This window comes from Pollachius pollachius (assembly GCF_949987615.1).
Source record: "Pollachius pollachius genome assembly, chromosome: 8".
Lineage (NCBI taxonomy): Eukaryota > Metazoa > Chordata > Actinopteri > Gadiformes > Gadidae > Pollachius > Pollachius pollachius.
The window spans coordinates 9,853,304-9,868,926 of NC_136941.1; the positions used below are offsets into that span (position 1 = coordinate 9,853,304).

Consider the following 15,623-nt stretch of genomic DNA (forward strand, 5'->3'; position numbering starts at 1 on the left):
ATTGAAGGGGTGCTTTGAACTCTTAGGCTTCAAACATGCAAGGCAGAAAATGAGTGAATGCAGTGGGAAAAGGAAACCGGAGGAGATTGACGGAAGGAATGCGTAATGCTTCCACGAGGGCTACGGTGTTGTGTCTGGTGGAACTCATCTGATTATAACTAGCATGAGTCATATCGGGAACAATACTTTTTATTAATAATGCATATACAAATGTTTTATAAATACATACGATATAAAAATGATACAATCACTTGGTTAGAAACACCACACCACGGTGCAGTGAACACACCAACACTCCTTCACTCAGTAATAAAAGGTTTAAGATATTAATAGGAATTCATAGTCAGGCCTAACGTTGTTCTTCTCATTTCACATTGTAAAAGGTCTGATTCTTTTTCTTCTTTTGTTAGATTCAGCAAAACATTTCTAAAGTATATTAATATTTACCTTCAGCATTCTTAGCACGAAGGAACTTTGTTCTTTTTTTTTATAATAGATAAATATTGGAATTGAGATTTAAATTATGCATGCTCCTGCAAACCTGCAATATGTGTACCAGCCACATAAAAGGCCCATGAATATACAGTTAGTATATATGATGTCAAAACCTGTGTGGCACAATTGGGAAAATGCAGAGACATATGTTGCCGATGTTGAGTCACCACAGACATAACATCTATCAGAAATCCAAATCAGAAAATATTGATCAAATAAATTAACCATACTGCAGTTTTAAATAAAGAAATAGGAGCAACAATGTGCTTATCATACCCTCAAAAAGGTTTATCTTTTTTTCTTCCTCCGTAAAAAGGATAGTGTCCTGCCACTTTAGGACATACAAACTCTGAGTCCATCGGCTCAATAAATACAGAAATACATAGAAAGGAATACACATAATGACTCCTAGTTGGTAGCATACTTCAACAGGGATCTCCAGGTTACACCTGACTAACTAATTCAGCATCCTCTTCCACGAACCACTGGACTGGAGTTCCATCAGCCGCTCTCTGGAGGATGACGCTGCCTGACCCCTGGAACAACAAGATCAGAGCGGTCAGCGACAGTGGTCCATCTCTCTATGCATGTCTTACGGTGCATCCAACAACATCTTCACAATTCCCTGATATGCTTTAAAGGTGACAGATTATACCACCAGGTGTGAGTGTGATTAGGTGTTACAATCCGTTTTGAAAATCTGCCTCTTCCGACATCACTAGTGGGCGTGTTCCCCTATATGTATGACTGATAGATGAGCAACGTTTGCTACAGTCCACTGGGTAGACCGATCTATCCAGCACACATCTAGGTGGACACGCCCACTTGCGATGTCAGAAGAGGCCGATTTTCAAAACGGCTTGTAACAGCTAGGTCACACTCACACCTGGTGGTATGATATGGCCCCTTTAAGTAAGTTAAAGGGTTCAAGGTAAAGGCGGGACAGTGTTTGGACCCACCTGTTTGTAGGGCGGGGGCTGAGGCGAACCAGGACCGTTGTTGACCCTCTGGGATCGGCCCAGGCGTTCTCCGGATCCCGGCGGGAACCTCTGGAGCTTATTCCTCTGGTGCCAGGACTTGAGCTCCTCCGACACCACCTCCCGAGGCATGACCGGGCCGCTGTGGCCGGGGTACTCGTTCAGGGAGGGGGTGCGGACCAGCCGGGAGTACGGAGGAGGAGGAGCCTTCTTGGCCCTCCCGGGAGAGGGGAGCCCTTCCTCCGGCCTGGCTCTCTGCGGCTGGGGGGTCCGACACATGTTGTTCGGAGGGGAAAGCGGGGACTGAAGCGAACGGGCGCTTCCACCGCCGAGGGAGGCCGGGCCGTTGTAGTTGGAGTTGTTCTTGACGTTGTTCGTGTTGTTGTTCATGTTGTTGTTCACGTGGTTGCTGTTGTTGTTGTTCTTGTAACTCCCCGGGGGGCCGGCGGCGGGGCCTTTCCCCTGTGCCCCGTAGTGGAAGCCGTAGGGCGGGGGGCAGAGCTTGGGGATCTCAATGGGGCTCGGTGGGGCAGGCCAGCTCCCGGGGGAGCTGGCCTGGGAGGAGACAGAGTGCTCCGAGCTGCTGTCCTCTGAGCTGGACTGGTAGAGGCGGCGCGGGGAGTAATCCGGAGAGCGCACCATGAAGTCGGCCGCACAGCGGCGCTGGGGCAGCCGGGGGCGCGCCCGGCCCCCCTCCGAGCCCGGGCGCGGCACCTCCACCGTCAGCTTGTTCTTAGGAAGTCTTGGGAAAAAATGATGAATTATTATTAATAAAAGGTTTCGGCAGCATGATGATTTCAACCTTAACACCAACCTTAATTAGTTGAACTCATCTTTAATCCACATGCCACACTGTCTGATTTTGTAACACGTAAAAATTGAAATCGGTTATATCTGTCATTAAACACATGTAAAATGATATCGCCTAATTCTATATCTGTCATTAAACACATGTAAAATGATATCGCCTAATTCTATATCTGTCATTAAACACATGTAAAATGATATCGCCTAATTCTATATCTGTCATTAAACACATGTAAAATGATTTAGCCTAATTCCAAATATCAGATGGCCTATGTGCAATCCTGCAGCTATTAATCTAACTAGACAACACAATTTATCAGCGGGCCTTGATTAGAGGAAGCAGATAGTAGATACAAGCATGGTTCATCCTACATTTAAACAGGTTGGATTAACCAAGCCTATATTTTAGGGGTGCTGTTATAGGAGCTCAACCAATGATTTGGAAGAAGCTGTATCAGCTCATCAGAGTGGAGTCAAGTTAATCTGATTTGCTGAAGGTGATGTCTGTCACGGCATGGCTTAAAATCCACTGCTTACCCTTACATTAACATTTAGGGCATTTAGCAGACGCTTTTATCCAAAGCGACTTACAATAAGTACATATGACAGAAGTCGATTTGAAGTAGACTTGCTTTATGGCAAAAGGCCAGACTCACTTGTGAAAGCTGCTGAAAATACTTTGCATGATTTAAATTTTCAATGTCAACTCCTTTCCTGGTTACTACTAGACCTACCTGAAGGATCGAGTACTGCCTATACACGTGTTGTCTGGTCACTATTAGACCCACCTGAAGGACTGGGAGTACTGCCTGCGTACGTGTGTTTCCTGGTTCCTATTAGACCCACCTGAAGGACTGGGAGTACTGCCTGCGTACGTGTGTTTCCTGGTTCCTATTAGACCCACCTGAAGGACTGGGAGTACTGCCTGCGTACGTGTGTTTCCTGGTTCCTATTAGACCCACCTGAAGGACTGGGAGTACTGCCTGCGTACGTGTGTTTCCTGGTTCCTATTAGACCCACCTGAAGGACTTGGAGTACTGCCTGCGTACGTGTGTTTCCTGGTTCCTATTAGACCCACCTGAAGGACTGGGAGTACTGCCTGCGTACGTGTGTTTCCTGGTTCCTATTAGACCCACCTGAAGGACTGGGAGTACTGCCTGCGTACGTGTGTTTCCTGGTTCCTATTAGACCCACCTGAAGGACTGGGAGTACTGCCTGCGTACGTGTGTTTCCTGGTTCCTATTAGACCCACCTGAAGGACTGGGAGTACTGCCTGCGTACGTGTGTTTCCTGGTTCCTATTAGACCCACCTGAAGGACTGGGAGTACTGCCTGCGTACGTGTGTTTCCTGGTTCCTATTAGACCCACCTGAAGGACTGGGAGTACTGCCTGCGTACGTGTGTTTCCTGGTTCCTATTAGACCCACCTGAAGGACTGGGAGTACTGCCTGCGTACGTGTGTTTCCTGGTTCCTATTAGACCCACCTGAAGGACTGGGAGTACTGCCTGCGTACGTGTGTTTCCTGGTTCCTATTAGACCCACCTGAAGGACTGGGAGTACTGCCTGCGTACGTGTGTTTCCTGGTTCCTATTAGACCCACCTGAAGGACTGGGAGTACTGCCTGCGTACGTGTGTTTCCTGGTTCCTATTAGACCCACCTGAAGGACTGGGAGTACTGCCTGCGTACGTGTGTTTCCTGGTTCCTATTAGACCCACCTGAAGGACTGGGAGTACTGCCTGCGTACGTGTGTTTCCTGGTTCCTATTAGACCCACCTGAAGGACTGGGAGTACTGCCTGCGTACGTGCAGCTCCGGGGTGGAGGGGGCGCTGCAGGAGTGGTTGTGCCTCATGGTCAGGCTCTTGATGAACTGGGAGGGGAGGATCCTCTCTGGGTAGACCGGGGCCTCGACTGGACTACTGCAACACCACACACAGACACCAGCTTTGATCGGAATGGAATGGTGGAAAAAAAATTCAAGGATTCATCCCACACTGATGAGCTAAGGGACAGCGTAAAAAACATTTCTGGAGTCGTTGAAAACCAATATTTGGAACTTCAAGATATGTCTCCCTAGTTCCTGCTTTGGTTTGATCGGTGGGATGGGGGGATGGGGGGCTTTACCTCGATCTGCTGCTGCACGCCGACTGGGGCTTTGGGAGCTTCTGGTAGGGCTGGTCCAGACTGGATTCCTTCCACGGAGTGTTCTGGATTGGGGAACGCTCGTGTTCCACTCCGGTCTGGCCTTGGGACTGCTGCAGGGGACGCTGCTGAAGGGGGTCCAGGTAAGAGGAGCCCCCCGCCGGAGGATAATTGGCGTCGGGGGGGTCCATGTCTGAGAAAGTCCAATAGCAACACAAAAAGGGAGTGAGACGGCATTCAATGAGTTCAAGGTGAATCCCTTTGTCTTGTTCCAATCAGATATATAATCCATGCATAAGTATACACACGGACCAGGGACATATACACAAGTACAAGTAGGACTAGAAGACTAAATAACGTGCTCACCATCATCCAAAGCCACCACGTCCGAGAGAGAGCTGTCATCGGACATGCAGGAGTCTGCAGACACAGAAAGGAAAACATCAAATCCTCCCTCAAAGCGAATCTCAGTGAAAGACTGGCCTTCTTCACTCGGCAAATGGGAACTGCACGCGGAATAAGCTAGTGTTGAGAACCAAGATGTTCGCGGGGTGACAAGGAACCATCAGGGCACTTTCTCGCCAGAGGAGAGGCTCCTCGTGACCCCTCACCTTTCAGAGAGTGGGCCGAGCCTGCGGTCTGAGGGGAGTTGCGCTGGCTCCGGGCCCGCTGCCGGGCCACCGCCTCCTGGAGGTCCTTGAACTTCTTCTCCTCCCTCTTGCACTGCTGCAGGCGGCTCTTCTTCTGCGGCTTGCTGAGGTGGTGTTCCAGGGAGAGCCTCCGCGCCGCCTCCAGGATCTGGCTCTGCAGGGCCAGGTCGGCCGCCAGGGAGTGCAGCTCCGGGTCCTGGAGGTGAAGAAGGTACAGTTTGAAACATCCACATCAGCACAATCTGCAATGGGCTGCTGGAGCCATAAGTCAGGTGCTACCTATGGGTCTCCTGGTAAATTAACATGACCCTGATATCTGCTGTTTGTGTGGGCTCCTTGTAAAGAAGCGTTTTCTTTTTTTTACTGTATTTATTAAAAATAATAATGGATAAACTCCTTAATTTGTATTGAGAATGACGCTAAAACATGCAAACAGATGCACACAGCACTTAGACACACAGCCACCTATAAAGCAGATGCGTTTTGAAGATGTCAACGGGCATACGAGATGAAAAGTGGAATTTTGGATAGCGGGCGAAAGATAAAAACATTTGATGGCATAAGGACGTTTAATGGAAACGATGGTAATAATGGTAATTGGTAGACACGGTAACAAACCTCGCCATCCTGACAGATGAGGCCCTCGTCAAGCTTAAAAGCCGCTCCGACGCGTCTCCGAACGCGGGGCGGCAGCTCCTCCGGCATCAGGGGATAGTCTGAGGACAGCTCTCCGGTCAACTCCTGCCAAACGCAGAGCCTGGATTAGCTGTGCTCTTCAAACACTGCCATTACTTCCCCCTACTGTTAGGCCACATCTTGTACGTTCATGATTGATTTTCCATGCGCCAAGGATACTATTAATCCAGAGAAGAACTTCCTACGCCGCAGATTTATTAGCATTATTATTTTATATTTGTATTTACCCACAGTCTTACTGTGCATCAGTTATCGGTTTAACAGTGCCTGAGAACTCAGATGAAACTTATAAAGCTGAGTGCAATATATAGAAGATATGCATCTATCTATATGGATCTATACATCTATGTATATCTAGATATAGTGGTATATATGAAAAGGAGCCACGTACTGCTTCTCTGATGCAGAGCTTCCTGAGCTCCAGCAGGCAGAGCTCCAGGCTCTCTTCCAGGGCCTGGTGCTTCAGCTTCAGGGCTCTGGTGTGGGTGCTCACGTCCTTCAGCGGGGTGCTGGGGCTGTCGGGCCCTGGGGGGAGGAGAGAAAACGGTTTGTCCATTTTAAGGTTAGCCGCAGTATTGTCTTGAGCAGCATGATCAGTCATACTTGTTTAAAACGAATGGCCATCACAAAAATGAGGTATATTATATTGCAGCCATTGGTATGTAGTTATTATTTATAGATTTACATCAATCATTTATAGTTTAAGTTGGCAATGTTAAATCAGAAAACAAATTGTTCTTTAATTGACTGTACCCTCATTGAACCTGTCAAATGGTGACACAGTGTTACATCCGTTATAGTCCTAAAAGGTTGTTTGTTGAGGAGTGTTCCTACCAGAATGCACAATTATCCCACTATCGGTGTCACTGACGTCCGTGTCTTTGCTCTCGATGGCCGTCATGGTCACTTTCTCTGCAGATCTACAGGCAATGTGCCTGTTGAAGTAATCCAGTGGTTAAAACAAGTCTAAATCGACTGTGAGAGAAAGTGCGGCTTCTGCCCAAAATGAGTTCACCACGGAACACCCCCTCCCCGCCCCCCACCTCTTCTAAAGTCAATCTATGGCGGGTGTCCTTTCACACGCTTATCCATGCAGCCATCACCCTCCTCCTCCCCCCCTCCCGGGGGCCAGCACTCCCCTGGCTCACAATAGGCGGCAGGCACCCCCCGCGCTTGACTCGGCACATGTGCAGGGGTTAATCCGGAGCGGGGTGCCATGGCGACAGGGGCAGGGTGGCGGCTGCCGAGGGGGGGGTGTGTCGCTGCAAGGCCCCCGGGGCGGGGGGCTGGTTTAAAGAACCCAGTCTCAGAAAAGGAAAGCAGATGGCAGTGGGATTCCCCCCCCCCCGACACCAACTCCGCCTTCGCGCTGTGCACCTGTCTCTCTACTCTCCACCCGGCACACCCTCCTCCATCCCCATCCATTCAACCAGTGTTCGGCCAGGCCTCTGGGGGGCTTTTGAAGTGGAAGAATGTCTCAATGCAGACCTTGTCCCCCCCCACCCTGGCAGCAGGCGCGCACACACACACACACACACACACACACACACACACAGGCTCCATGCTGATTCATGTTCCGCGAAGCCAGCTTTTACCACAACAAAAAAAACAAAAAACACTAAATAGACCGCAGCTCATATTTACGACCCTGTCCGTCTTTCAGTCTTGTTTCATTCTCACGGTAAATACAAGAGTAAACAAAGGGTGTTGACACCACGGCAGAAAGAAAACAGCAACAACAACAAAATGGAGATGCATTTTTGATTTTAAGTAGGCCAGACTTTGCCTAAAGAATAACAGAATACCTTCCAGAAAGCAGACCATCCACTCTTCGCCCGATTTTTCCACAACTCGTTTGTTTGTGAATTTGCATGTGGTCTCTCCACTCTCAGACTCTCCGACAACATTTCCGAGGATCACAAGAGACTGCTTAAGCTCAACTTAATAACATGATTACAAGATATTTTTAGCTTCCCCTCGGTCGCCATCAATAGCAAGGCCTTTCAGACTGGAAAGTACCAAACAGACCAGATTTGATCATATACACGATATAGCCTTCTGACACACATCCACCAAAATCCTCAACAAATATGTGTTGTTGCCTATTGTCTCCTGCCCTTTGTTTACAGAGGGAGATCACTGTCTCTTCCTGCAAAGGCCCAGGAAGGAACACACTGGGCCCATGTGTTAAAGGGCACCTCCTTTGAAAAGTGGGTTGATGTGATGAAATCACCCAGAGGCTGGGGCCATTCACCACAGTTCTCAGCTCACTCATGTGAACTGATCTGTGCTGTTTTTTGCAGCCACCAGCACAATGAGGAACAGGCGGCTCGACTGTGCGATGCTTTAGTCAAAGCATGTCCAACAAAAGCCCAGTATCCGCCACCCGGTCCTGCTAATCTGCTGTGGGCATGAGATCTGCTGACACACCTCTAGCTTCGGCAGGAGCATCGGTGCTGCTGCTGTTGTTGTTTTAGGCCAGTCCTGGGTTCGTATGAAGACAGGGCTGTATAGATACAGACATAGGGAGTTAAGGGAGAGAGAGTGAGAACCTTGGTGTAGGTAAAGGGGCCTGGGCTGGGGAACTTCATGAAAAAACTAAAACCTGAAAGGCATCAACAGGAATTCCTTCCTGCAGGCAGGGTAACGTGAAATCTTACCCATGTTGCACTCTCTATTACTCTCTCAAGACTTTAGCAATGTTGTGGTCAGACTTCTACTGTGCTGACTAAATGGGTGTGCTGGGCTTTGGCGCAGGCGTTGCCAGTAACTTCGAAACCATTGTCTTCATAGGAGTGCAGTGGAGAGAGAATAGTGCGGGGAGGGCAGAACCAAAAGAGTTCTGCAGAAAACAAACAGGAACAGCCCATTTCCTGAATATCTAACGACTGATGCCATCTCCCGAGTCCCTATCACCAAATAGACACAACTTTGTTGCTGTTGTCCAAACATGCTAATCGCTGCCTCTGTGATCACCGCTCACAAGAAGCTATCTAGCAACAAAATGTTGATGACGATCGAGGATGATGATGATGATGATGAGGAGGATGGCCCACCCTCGCGGCTCGGCAGACCGTGAAAACGAAGCATTTGCGGAAGCTGGCGTTTATGGCAGAGAGATTACGGTGTGGATCCACTGTCTCCCAGACTTCCCCCGCCACCCTTTCCCATGAGGCCGCTGGAGTTGGGATCCCCTGGAATGCTGCCACCACTCTGCTCATTATCGCTGTGGTCGATACTGGAATTACCAACGGGGACCAGTCGAGCCTCGGAAACAGTCAGGGGAGGCTCGAAAAACCAGGCTGAGGCCTATGCGAACCCTGTAATTAAGATTCTCCAGTGAATGCTGATTCTATGGAAGAAACCAAACCACTTTATAGTGTGCCTTATTTCAGAGGCTGGTGGCGAGTCAAAATCCATTCAGCAAAATAGGTCCACTCTGGACACAGTGTTGAGCCACGGCAGGAAACCCAGACCAACGTGTGAGAGAGAAAAACATATTGTGTTCCCAAAGCACGTCACTGGGGTCTGGTCGTAGCTAGAAATAGTACTGCTAAACAATGAACTGAAACACAGGGTAAAATATGTATGAAGTGATAAGGGCAGTTTAGCAGCTTTGTTTTGTATTAAATGTCAAACTTTTAAAAGAGAACAGCTTCTCAGCACTGCTCTGCCTGGACTTGGCTTCCGTGACATCAGGAATCAGGAGACAATGCAGAGAATAATAAAGCTCACACCAGCCTCTTGTTAGTCAGTGGAGGCCATATGCTGGCCAGACACATTCACAGCCCACAGACAACGTAAATACAGAGGGCCAAAGAGATGCGTCATTGTTCTCCATAAGGTTTAGGACCGGGCATTATGACAGCTAGGTCCAGAGGGCAGTGAACGGTCACGCATCCAACTCAATTTTTCTTTGTTTTTACTTAGGTTTTTAATGTTTGATTAGACATTAGACATTCTTAATACGCACGCACCACATCTTTATTTAATTATTGCTCCATCCCCCACGAGTCGTTGATACAACATATCCGGGAAAATGACTAACCAGCAGTCCAGGAATTATGATTCAGAGGGAAATCTCATTTTTAATGTTAGTCCTACCACCGCATAAGCCTACAAGTGAACGCCACATCTTCTGAAAAGTTAGCAAACTAGGTTGAGGAAAGTTGTATCATATCAAGCTAGAAATTAGAAATATTTAGTAGTATGGCGTGGACTTACCTCGATTGTTTTACAGATTTTCTCAATGTTAGAGGCGAAGCATCTCTTCGGGAAGCTGAAGTGGTGACTTTCTCAAGTCAGACGTGAGTGGGTCGGCCAATGAAGTGGGCGTTGCGTTTGCTACATCTATCCCAGACTATACCAACATTTCCAAAAAAGGGGTGGAGTAATTACCGAAAATATTTAGCTGAAACACTGCTTCTGATTGGAACATCAGTGAAACACAATTATGTAAAAGCTAATAACTTGCATGTGATCCAAGGTTTTTTGCAATTAGCGGTTGTCCCTGATCGTCCATCGTTTTTTCACTCTCTGAAAAAAACCCTCCCAGTGCAAATGGGTCGGTCCGACAGTACTTTCTCTCCGGACACCCTCTGCATATTGACAGCAGCACGCGACGCACTGTGGGCCATGATGGGTGGGGGGTGTTTGAATAGAGGGCAGAAGAAAGCCCCGAGGGGTTGTTGGAGAGTTTTGGTTAATGCGAGAGTGGGGGACAGCTGGCGGGTGGTGAAGCCCGCAAACCTAACCAACATGGCACAGGGCTGCGCGAAAACACTTTTTAGGAACACCATATCCAGTTGTCTTCATCCGAGTATTTACCTCTACAGCCTTCTATCTTTTGGTTTATCCGAACTCGGCTAGATGGGTCTTTTCTTGGGTATCTTAACCAGGCCCTAGGGAAGGCCTGCTCAATACAGCCGACTCCAGATGGCCTGCTTTCATTCTCGTCCCGCCATGGAATGAAAAGATCAGCTAATTAAACAGAGAGACCCATATCCATCTGAATGACCCTTGTGAGTCTGGAGGGAGGACACTTTTCTGAGAGATCTGCGATCGATTCTCACAGTTCAATTGTTTTCAATATCACGCCCAAAATCATCATCTACTTAATTAACAACGCACACGGACACTAGAATCACACATACAAAGAACAACGTTTATTTCGTTGGAATGTTCATACAATGCTCGTTCAAAGACTTGGCCTCGGTTATTAAGCAGAGTTCGAAGTTACAAATTCAGCATACATTGCAATAACATGACCCTTGCAAGAAACAAACAAAACAGCAGTACCCCACTGCCGTAAACCAAGAAACACCATAAGACACCATTGATAATAAACATCTAAAATATAGTATGCATAACACCTAAAGGAAGCAACACCATCAAGTCATCATCAGAAAATAAAAATGGGATACTACCATAATCGAGAGGATTTAAGTCAATCATACATTTAACCATCCTCTAATTACAACATCCCCTAAATATGAAGATCCTGCATGGTGTGCGTTACAATACATTCTCTATCAACTACTTTTCAATAGCAACACCAGCCTCCGGCTCCGACTGTTCCCGGCTGGGCAGTAAGGTGACTACAGGCCTGCTGTGGTTGGGGAGAGGCTTCAGGGATTTGTTGGCTCCATCACACCCGAGAGTTCAGCTGTTTTGGTGCGCCGCAGTTTTCTCCTCACCACGACAAACTCAGGGATCTTCTCCTGGTCCTCCCGCCTCCTTATCTCCTCCTGCTCATACTGAAAACACATCACACACACACACACACACACACACACACACACACACACACACACACACACACGCACACCGTCAACAACGACCAGTCCGAGAAAGAGGCACAAAAACACAAGGAGCTCTTTTCAAGACACGGATCTCGCTGAAATTGCCAAGCTCCTGCCATATGTCCCTGGGCTATGGCATGGTTGTCTAGTGGACCTCAGTGTGTGTGCTGACCTCTTGCAGCTTCTGCTGCCTCTTGCGGAGCTCCTTCTCCAGGTCTGAAGGCCTGCGCTGAGCCTGCTCCTCCTCTCTGGTGAGCTCCAGTCTCCTCTGCTGCAGCACTCTCTTCAGCTCAGGCTTCTCCTCAAGCACCAGGCCTCTACAGAGTGAAACAACGTTGTCATCAACAACAACAGCCCAGTCACAGACTCCAGACAACAATTCACCTCCACAAAAGCATGCTCGCTTGTGCGATTCGGGGCACTGGTCAATCGCTGGATGCATTCATGTGGGATGTCAGGAGATATTGGCTTTAGGGAGTTTCTGGTGCAGGGCCGACCTTTTGTGACTGAGTAGAAGCTCTCTGTGTAGATCCTGGTGGCTGGGAGTCTCCACAATAGATCCATTCAGCTTCCTTGGCTGACTCAGATCTGCACTGTCGCTGTTTGTTGAATACGGATGGGTCACAAACAAATGACTCTCTGAGGAACACACAGAAGATGATTTAGGTGAAATAATCTCCTTTTTTTTTTTTAGCTAATTAGGTTTGATCAAATTGTGTTTGGATAACTTTTATTGCATCATTGATAACATATATATCAACATGAAAGATACTTAACATTTCTGTAACAAATATGTCTTCCACCAATATTCTCAGAAAGTGACTTCAGTAACCATATATCCTCTAGATATATGGTAAATGTTTTCAATTATCAGTAGTTTGCCAATTTTTGGTTTGTTATTTAAGGAACCTCACCAATATACCTTTTTTGTTGTGTCCAAATGCTGGCCTCTGATAAAAAAATAAAATAAAAAAGGAGAAAAGCTGATTTTATATTAAACATCTGACCAGTTATATTTAAACAATGCAAAATATAATAAACAATTAGACAAGCTGTGTTATTCCCGGGGAACCTGTATTAATCATCCTTACTCTTCATTGACCTGATTGTTGAGGAAACGTAAATACGAGCTACAAGGAGAGGTAACTGCTAAAGCAGGATGGTGAGTTTACTAATGTGACTAGACAGGTGGGTGACAAAGGGCCAAATAGTAAGTATACAACTTACTATTTGTGCCTATTCTTATAATTTGGACCCTTTTGAATGACATAATATCTCTTTATCACAGGCTTCTTCGTTAACACAAAGTTGAAACCAGAGAACCAAAGCTTTCCTTAAAAAACGTGAATAGGATGCAGATCGGCTTCGGCAAAAGCACAGATGGTAAGCTGTTGTTTTGACTAGACATGTTAAAGGCACCCTATCTTATGTCAAGCGTGATACCAATACCAAACCAATATCGTTCAATTGGGAAATCCTACCCCATCATACATGGTGGTCACATATCATAACAATAATAAAGCCCTCCATTCTTCTAGGTTGCGTATCTGCATTATTAGGATTGTGACCTCTGCTCTGCCTGTTTTCCTGGCTATGTTGTCATGTCCCTACCCGCCCACAGGGCTGATTTGTGCCTAGAGCTTAAATTAGTAGTGTGGTTCTAATCTATGGTGGGACTTTTACTGTGACTTTATACTGTTATCTTTCTCCAGGGTCCTGGTCTGGATTTATGCATGACCGCCTTCTCAACTGCAATACTGCAGAAATAATCCCTGTAGGCTTATGTGAATATTATTGACATTATATTTCACACAATTTAAAATAACTTATTGTTGAATTTTATGTTGCCTATGTCCATTGCACTTGTCTGGAAAAAAACAGAGTGAAAGTTCATATGTGTAAAGCAGATCTGGCCGATCATATGGTTGACCTACATTGGAAACAAATGCACAAATTGACAATCTGAAGTGGACTATAAAGAATAATAAAAAACAAATCACAATAAAATTGCATGGTTAATCTTAACCATCACAATCTGGCATATTATTGTGTTCGTCTAACAAACATACAACAGTGGTTTGGACTTGTTGCTTTATGAAACATTAAAGCCAGTAATGCCTCATATTACCAACATTATTAGTGTATCAATCACTTCCATGTCAACAAGATATAATAGTAGCTCTACTTAAGTCCGACTATGATCCACAGAGAAAAAGACATCCCGTAAAAACTCACTTTCCTAGCACTGGACCCCTCCATGGCAGGATAACTAAAGTCCACAGGTTTTTATCCTGCAGCTGCTCTTTTGGTTAATAGTCCATAGTTAAAAGCACTGCACCTCACACACAGTCTCCTCTTTCTTTCTTCCCAGTGGCAGCAAAGTCGCACGTAGTCCTGGTAATGAACCAGAGCCGTAGTTGTTATCAATAGTTGTAGTAGACATGCGCTGAAATCTCATTAAGACGTTTAAGATTACCTCACAAGTCCCCTGCAGCACGGGATGTTGGATTAACTAATTAGCCAGGACACAAATGCTGCTTTCTACCAAGATTGTCACCGGTACAAATACCATAGTCTTTCCCTGAGCCATTAAAACATGCCTTACAGTCTAGCAGTCTGAAATATATAGTGCAGAGAAATATGTTAGGCTAATAACCCCTCTCCTCAAGAATTAGAAATACTCCCTTGTTTGCTCAATATTTATTATATCAGCTGTGCTTTATATTTACAGATTTATTCAGTCAGAATGTTTTTGTGAATATCCACACACAACGTCCTTCTGGTCATTTTAAGAAATATGAGAACCCAAATAACAAACATTCAATTGATGAGCCGTCCATGACCTCATGGGGGCGATCTCTTCTGAAAGGCTATCTACTTTATAGGTCACGGTCCATCTCGTGCGTCACGTCTGGACATTAGAGACTGACAAAGTTGTATGGGAGTCAATGGAACTAAATTGAAAAAGTTTCAATTTCAGTCTGAATCACGATTAAATGCACCTGAAAGGTTTTGTCTATATATATATATATATTTTTTTTTTAGGTACACATCAAGTAATTCATGAAAAATGTCATGGTACATAAAAAAATGTCATGGTACATTACATTTTTAACGGGGCGTAAAGTATGGCTAAAATAGGGAGCATGAAACCGCAGTATTACATTTGACGACACTATTTTCAGTCAATGGGTAGCCAATTAGACTAATCAGTTTCTGTATTTGTATGTACGTGCACAGTTATATGCCATTTTTTTTCAAATTAGAATATTTATTGATTTGAAATTAGGTACATTTTATGAATGATAAATTTAAATCCAAATGTTTTAGATTTAGCTCCGAAGACTGCTGTGCTATGCAACCTTTTCCTTTGCAAGGATCCATGCTTGACGCTGTAGGTAGGCGCGACGAAGCCACTCTTTTCGGTAAACATAATTGACCTCCAAACCAGTAGGTGGCATGAATGCATTGATGCAATTGATCAATGGGTTGATAGATAGTAACCGGAAGTTCCGGGTCATGGTCTATAAATAGAATAACCTGAGCGTTGTTTAACATTCGTGCGGGAGTGAATGGAGTGTTCTGTGTTGTCTGTCTTTCTGTGTGTGTGTGTGTGTGTGTGTGTGTGTGTGTGTGTGTGTGTGTGTGTGTGTGTGTGTGTGTGTGTGTGTGTGTGTGTGTGTGTGTGTGTGTGTGTGTGTGAGAGAGCGTAAATGAGTGCTTTTCTTTGTCTCTATGTATTTAAAACCTACACACTGATCTTATTTGATCGACCCGGATTCAGCCTTGGTCCGACGTCGAGATGATAAAACGATGCTTGCTAGCCTCTAAGGCGTTGTGCGAACGAGATCCAAACTCCAGGGCTTCCACACGAAGTTGTGGTCAGACGTGATGATTTGATCAGATATACTAGTCTTGAGTGGACTTGACTAATCCTCAAGTTTAACAACAGACCATGAGTATAGAAGCGATTCTGATCTAACCACAATCTGAGGAAGTCCTGCTTATTTTTGCCTCGTCAGTTCTCTGAAACTACGGGGAAGCTTTAATTCACTT

General features: G+C 46.0%; 2 protein-coding genes across 3 annotated transcripts; both read right to left on the minus strand.

Annotated features, from left to right (window-relative positions):
- Positions 1 to 205: 205 nt before the first annotated feature.
- inavaa (innate immunity activator a) lies at positions 206 to 10,080 on the minus strand. 2 transcript variants are annotated; one of them, XM_079742420.1, is made up of 10 exons: positions 9,991 to 10,080; positions 6,601 to 6,701; positions 6,158 to 6,291; positions 5,689 to 5,811; positions 5,032 to 5,266; positions 4,787 to 4,840; positions 4,403 to 4,613; positions 4,054 to 4,197; positions 1,455 to 2,214; positions 206 to 1,031 (listed from the first exon to the last, which is right to left on the minus strand). In XM_079742420.1, exons 2-10 carry the CDS (start codon positions 6,665 to 6,667, stop codon positions 939 to 941), a joined length of 1,821 nt encoding a protein of 606 aa, XP_079598546.1. In that variant the 5' UTR covers positions 6,668 to 6,701; positions 9,991 to 10,080; the 3' UTR covers positions 206 to 938. The 2 variants fall into 2 exon arrangements, with proteins under 2 accessions (XP_079598546.1, XP_079598547.1); XM_079742421.1 differs by lacking the exons at positions 6,601 to 6,701; positions 9,991 to 10,080 and having other exon boundaries at positions 5,689 to 5,786; positions 6,158 to 6,274.
- A 1,313-nt stretch (positions 10,081 to 11,393) lies between these two features.
- Positions 11,394 to 13,826, minus strand: LOC307078894 (protein FAM107B; the record flags this gene model as incomplete). Its single annotated transcript, XM_079740904.1, has 5 exons — positions 11,394 to 11,522; positions 11,740 to 11,884; positions 12,065 to 12,206; positions 12,490 to 12,517; positions 13,803 to 13,826. 5 exons carry the CDS (start codon positions 13,824 to 13,826, stop codon positions 11,394 to 11,396), a joined length of 468 nt encoding a protein of 155 aa, XP_079597030.1.
- Between the last annotated feature and the right edge of the window lie 1,797 nt (positions 13,827 to 15,623).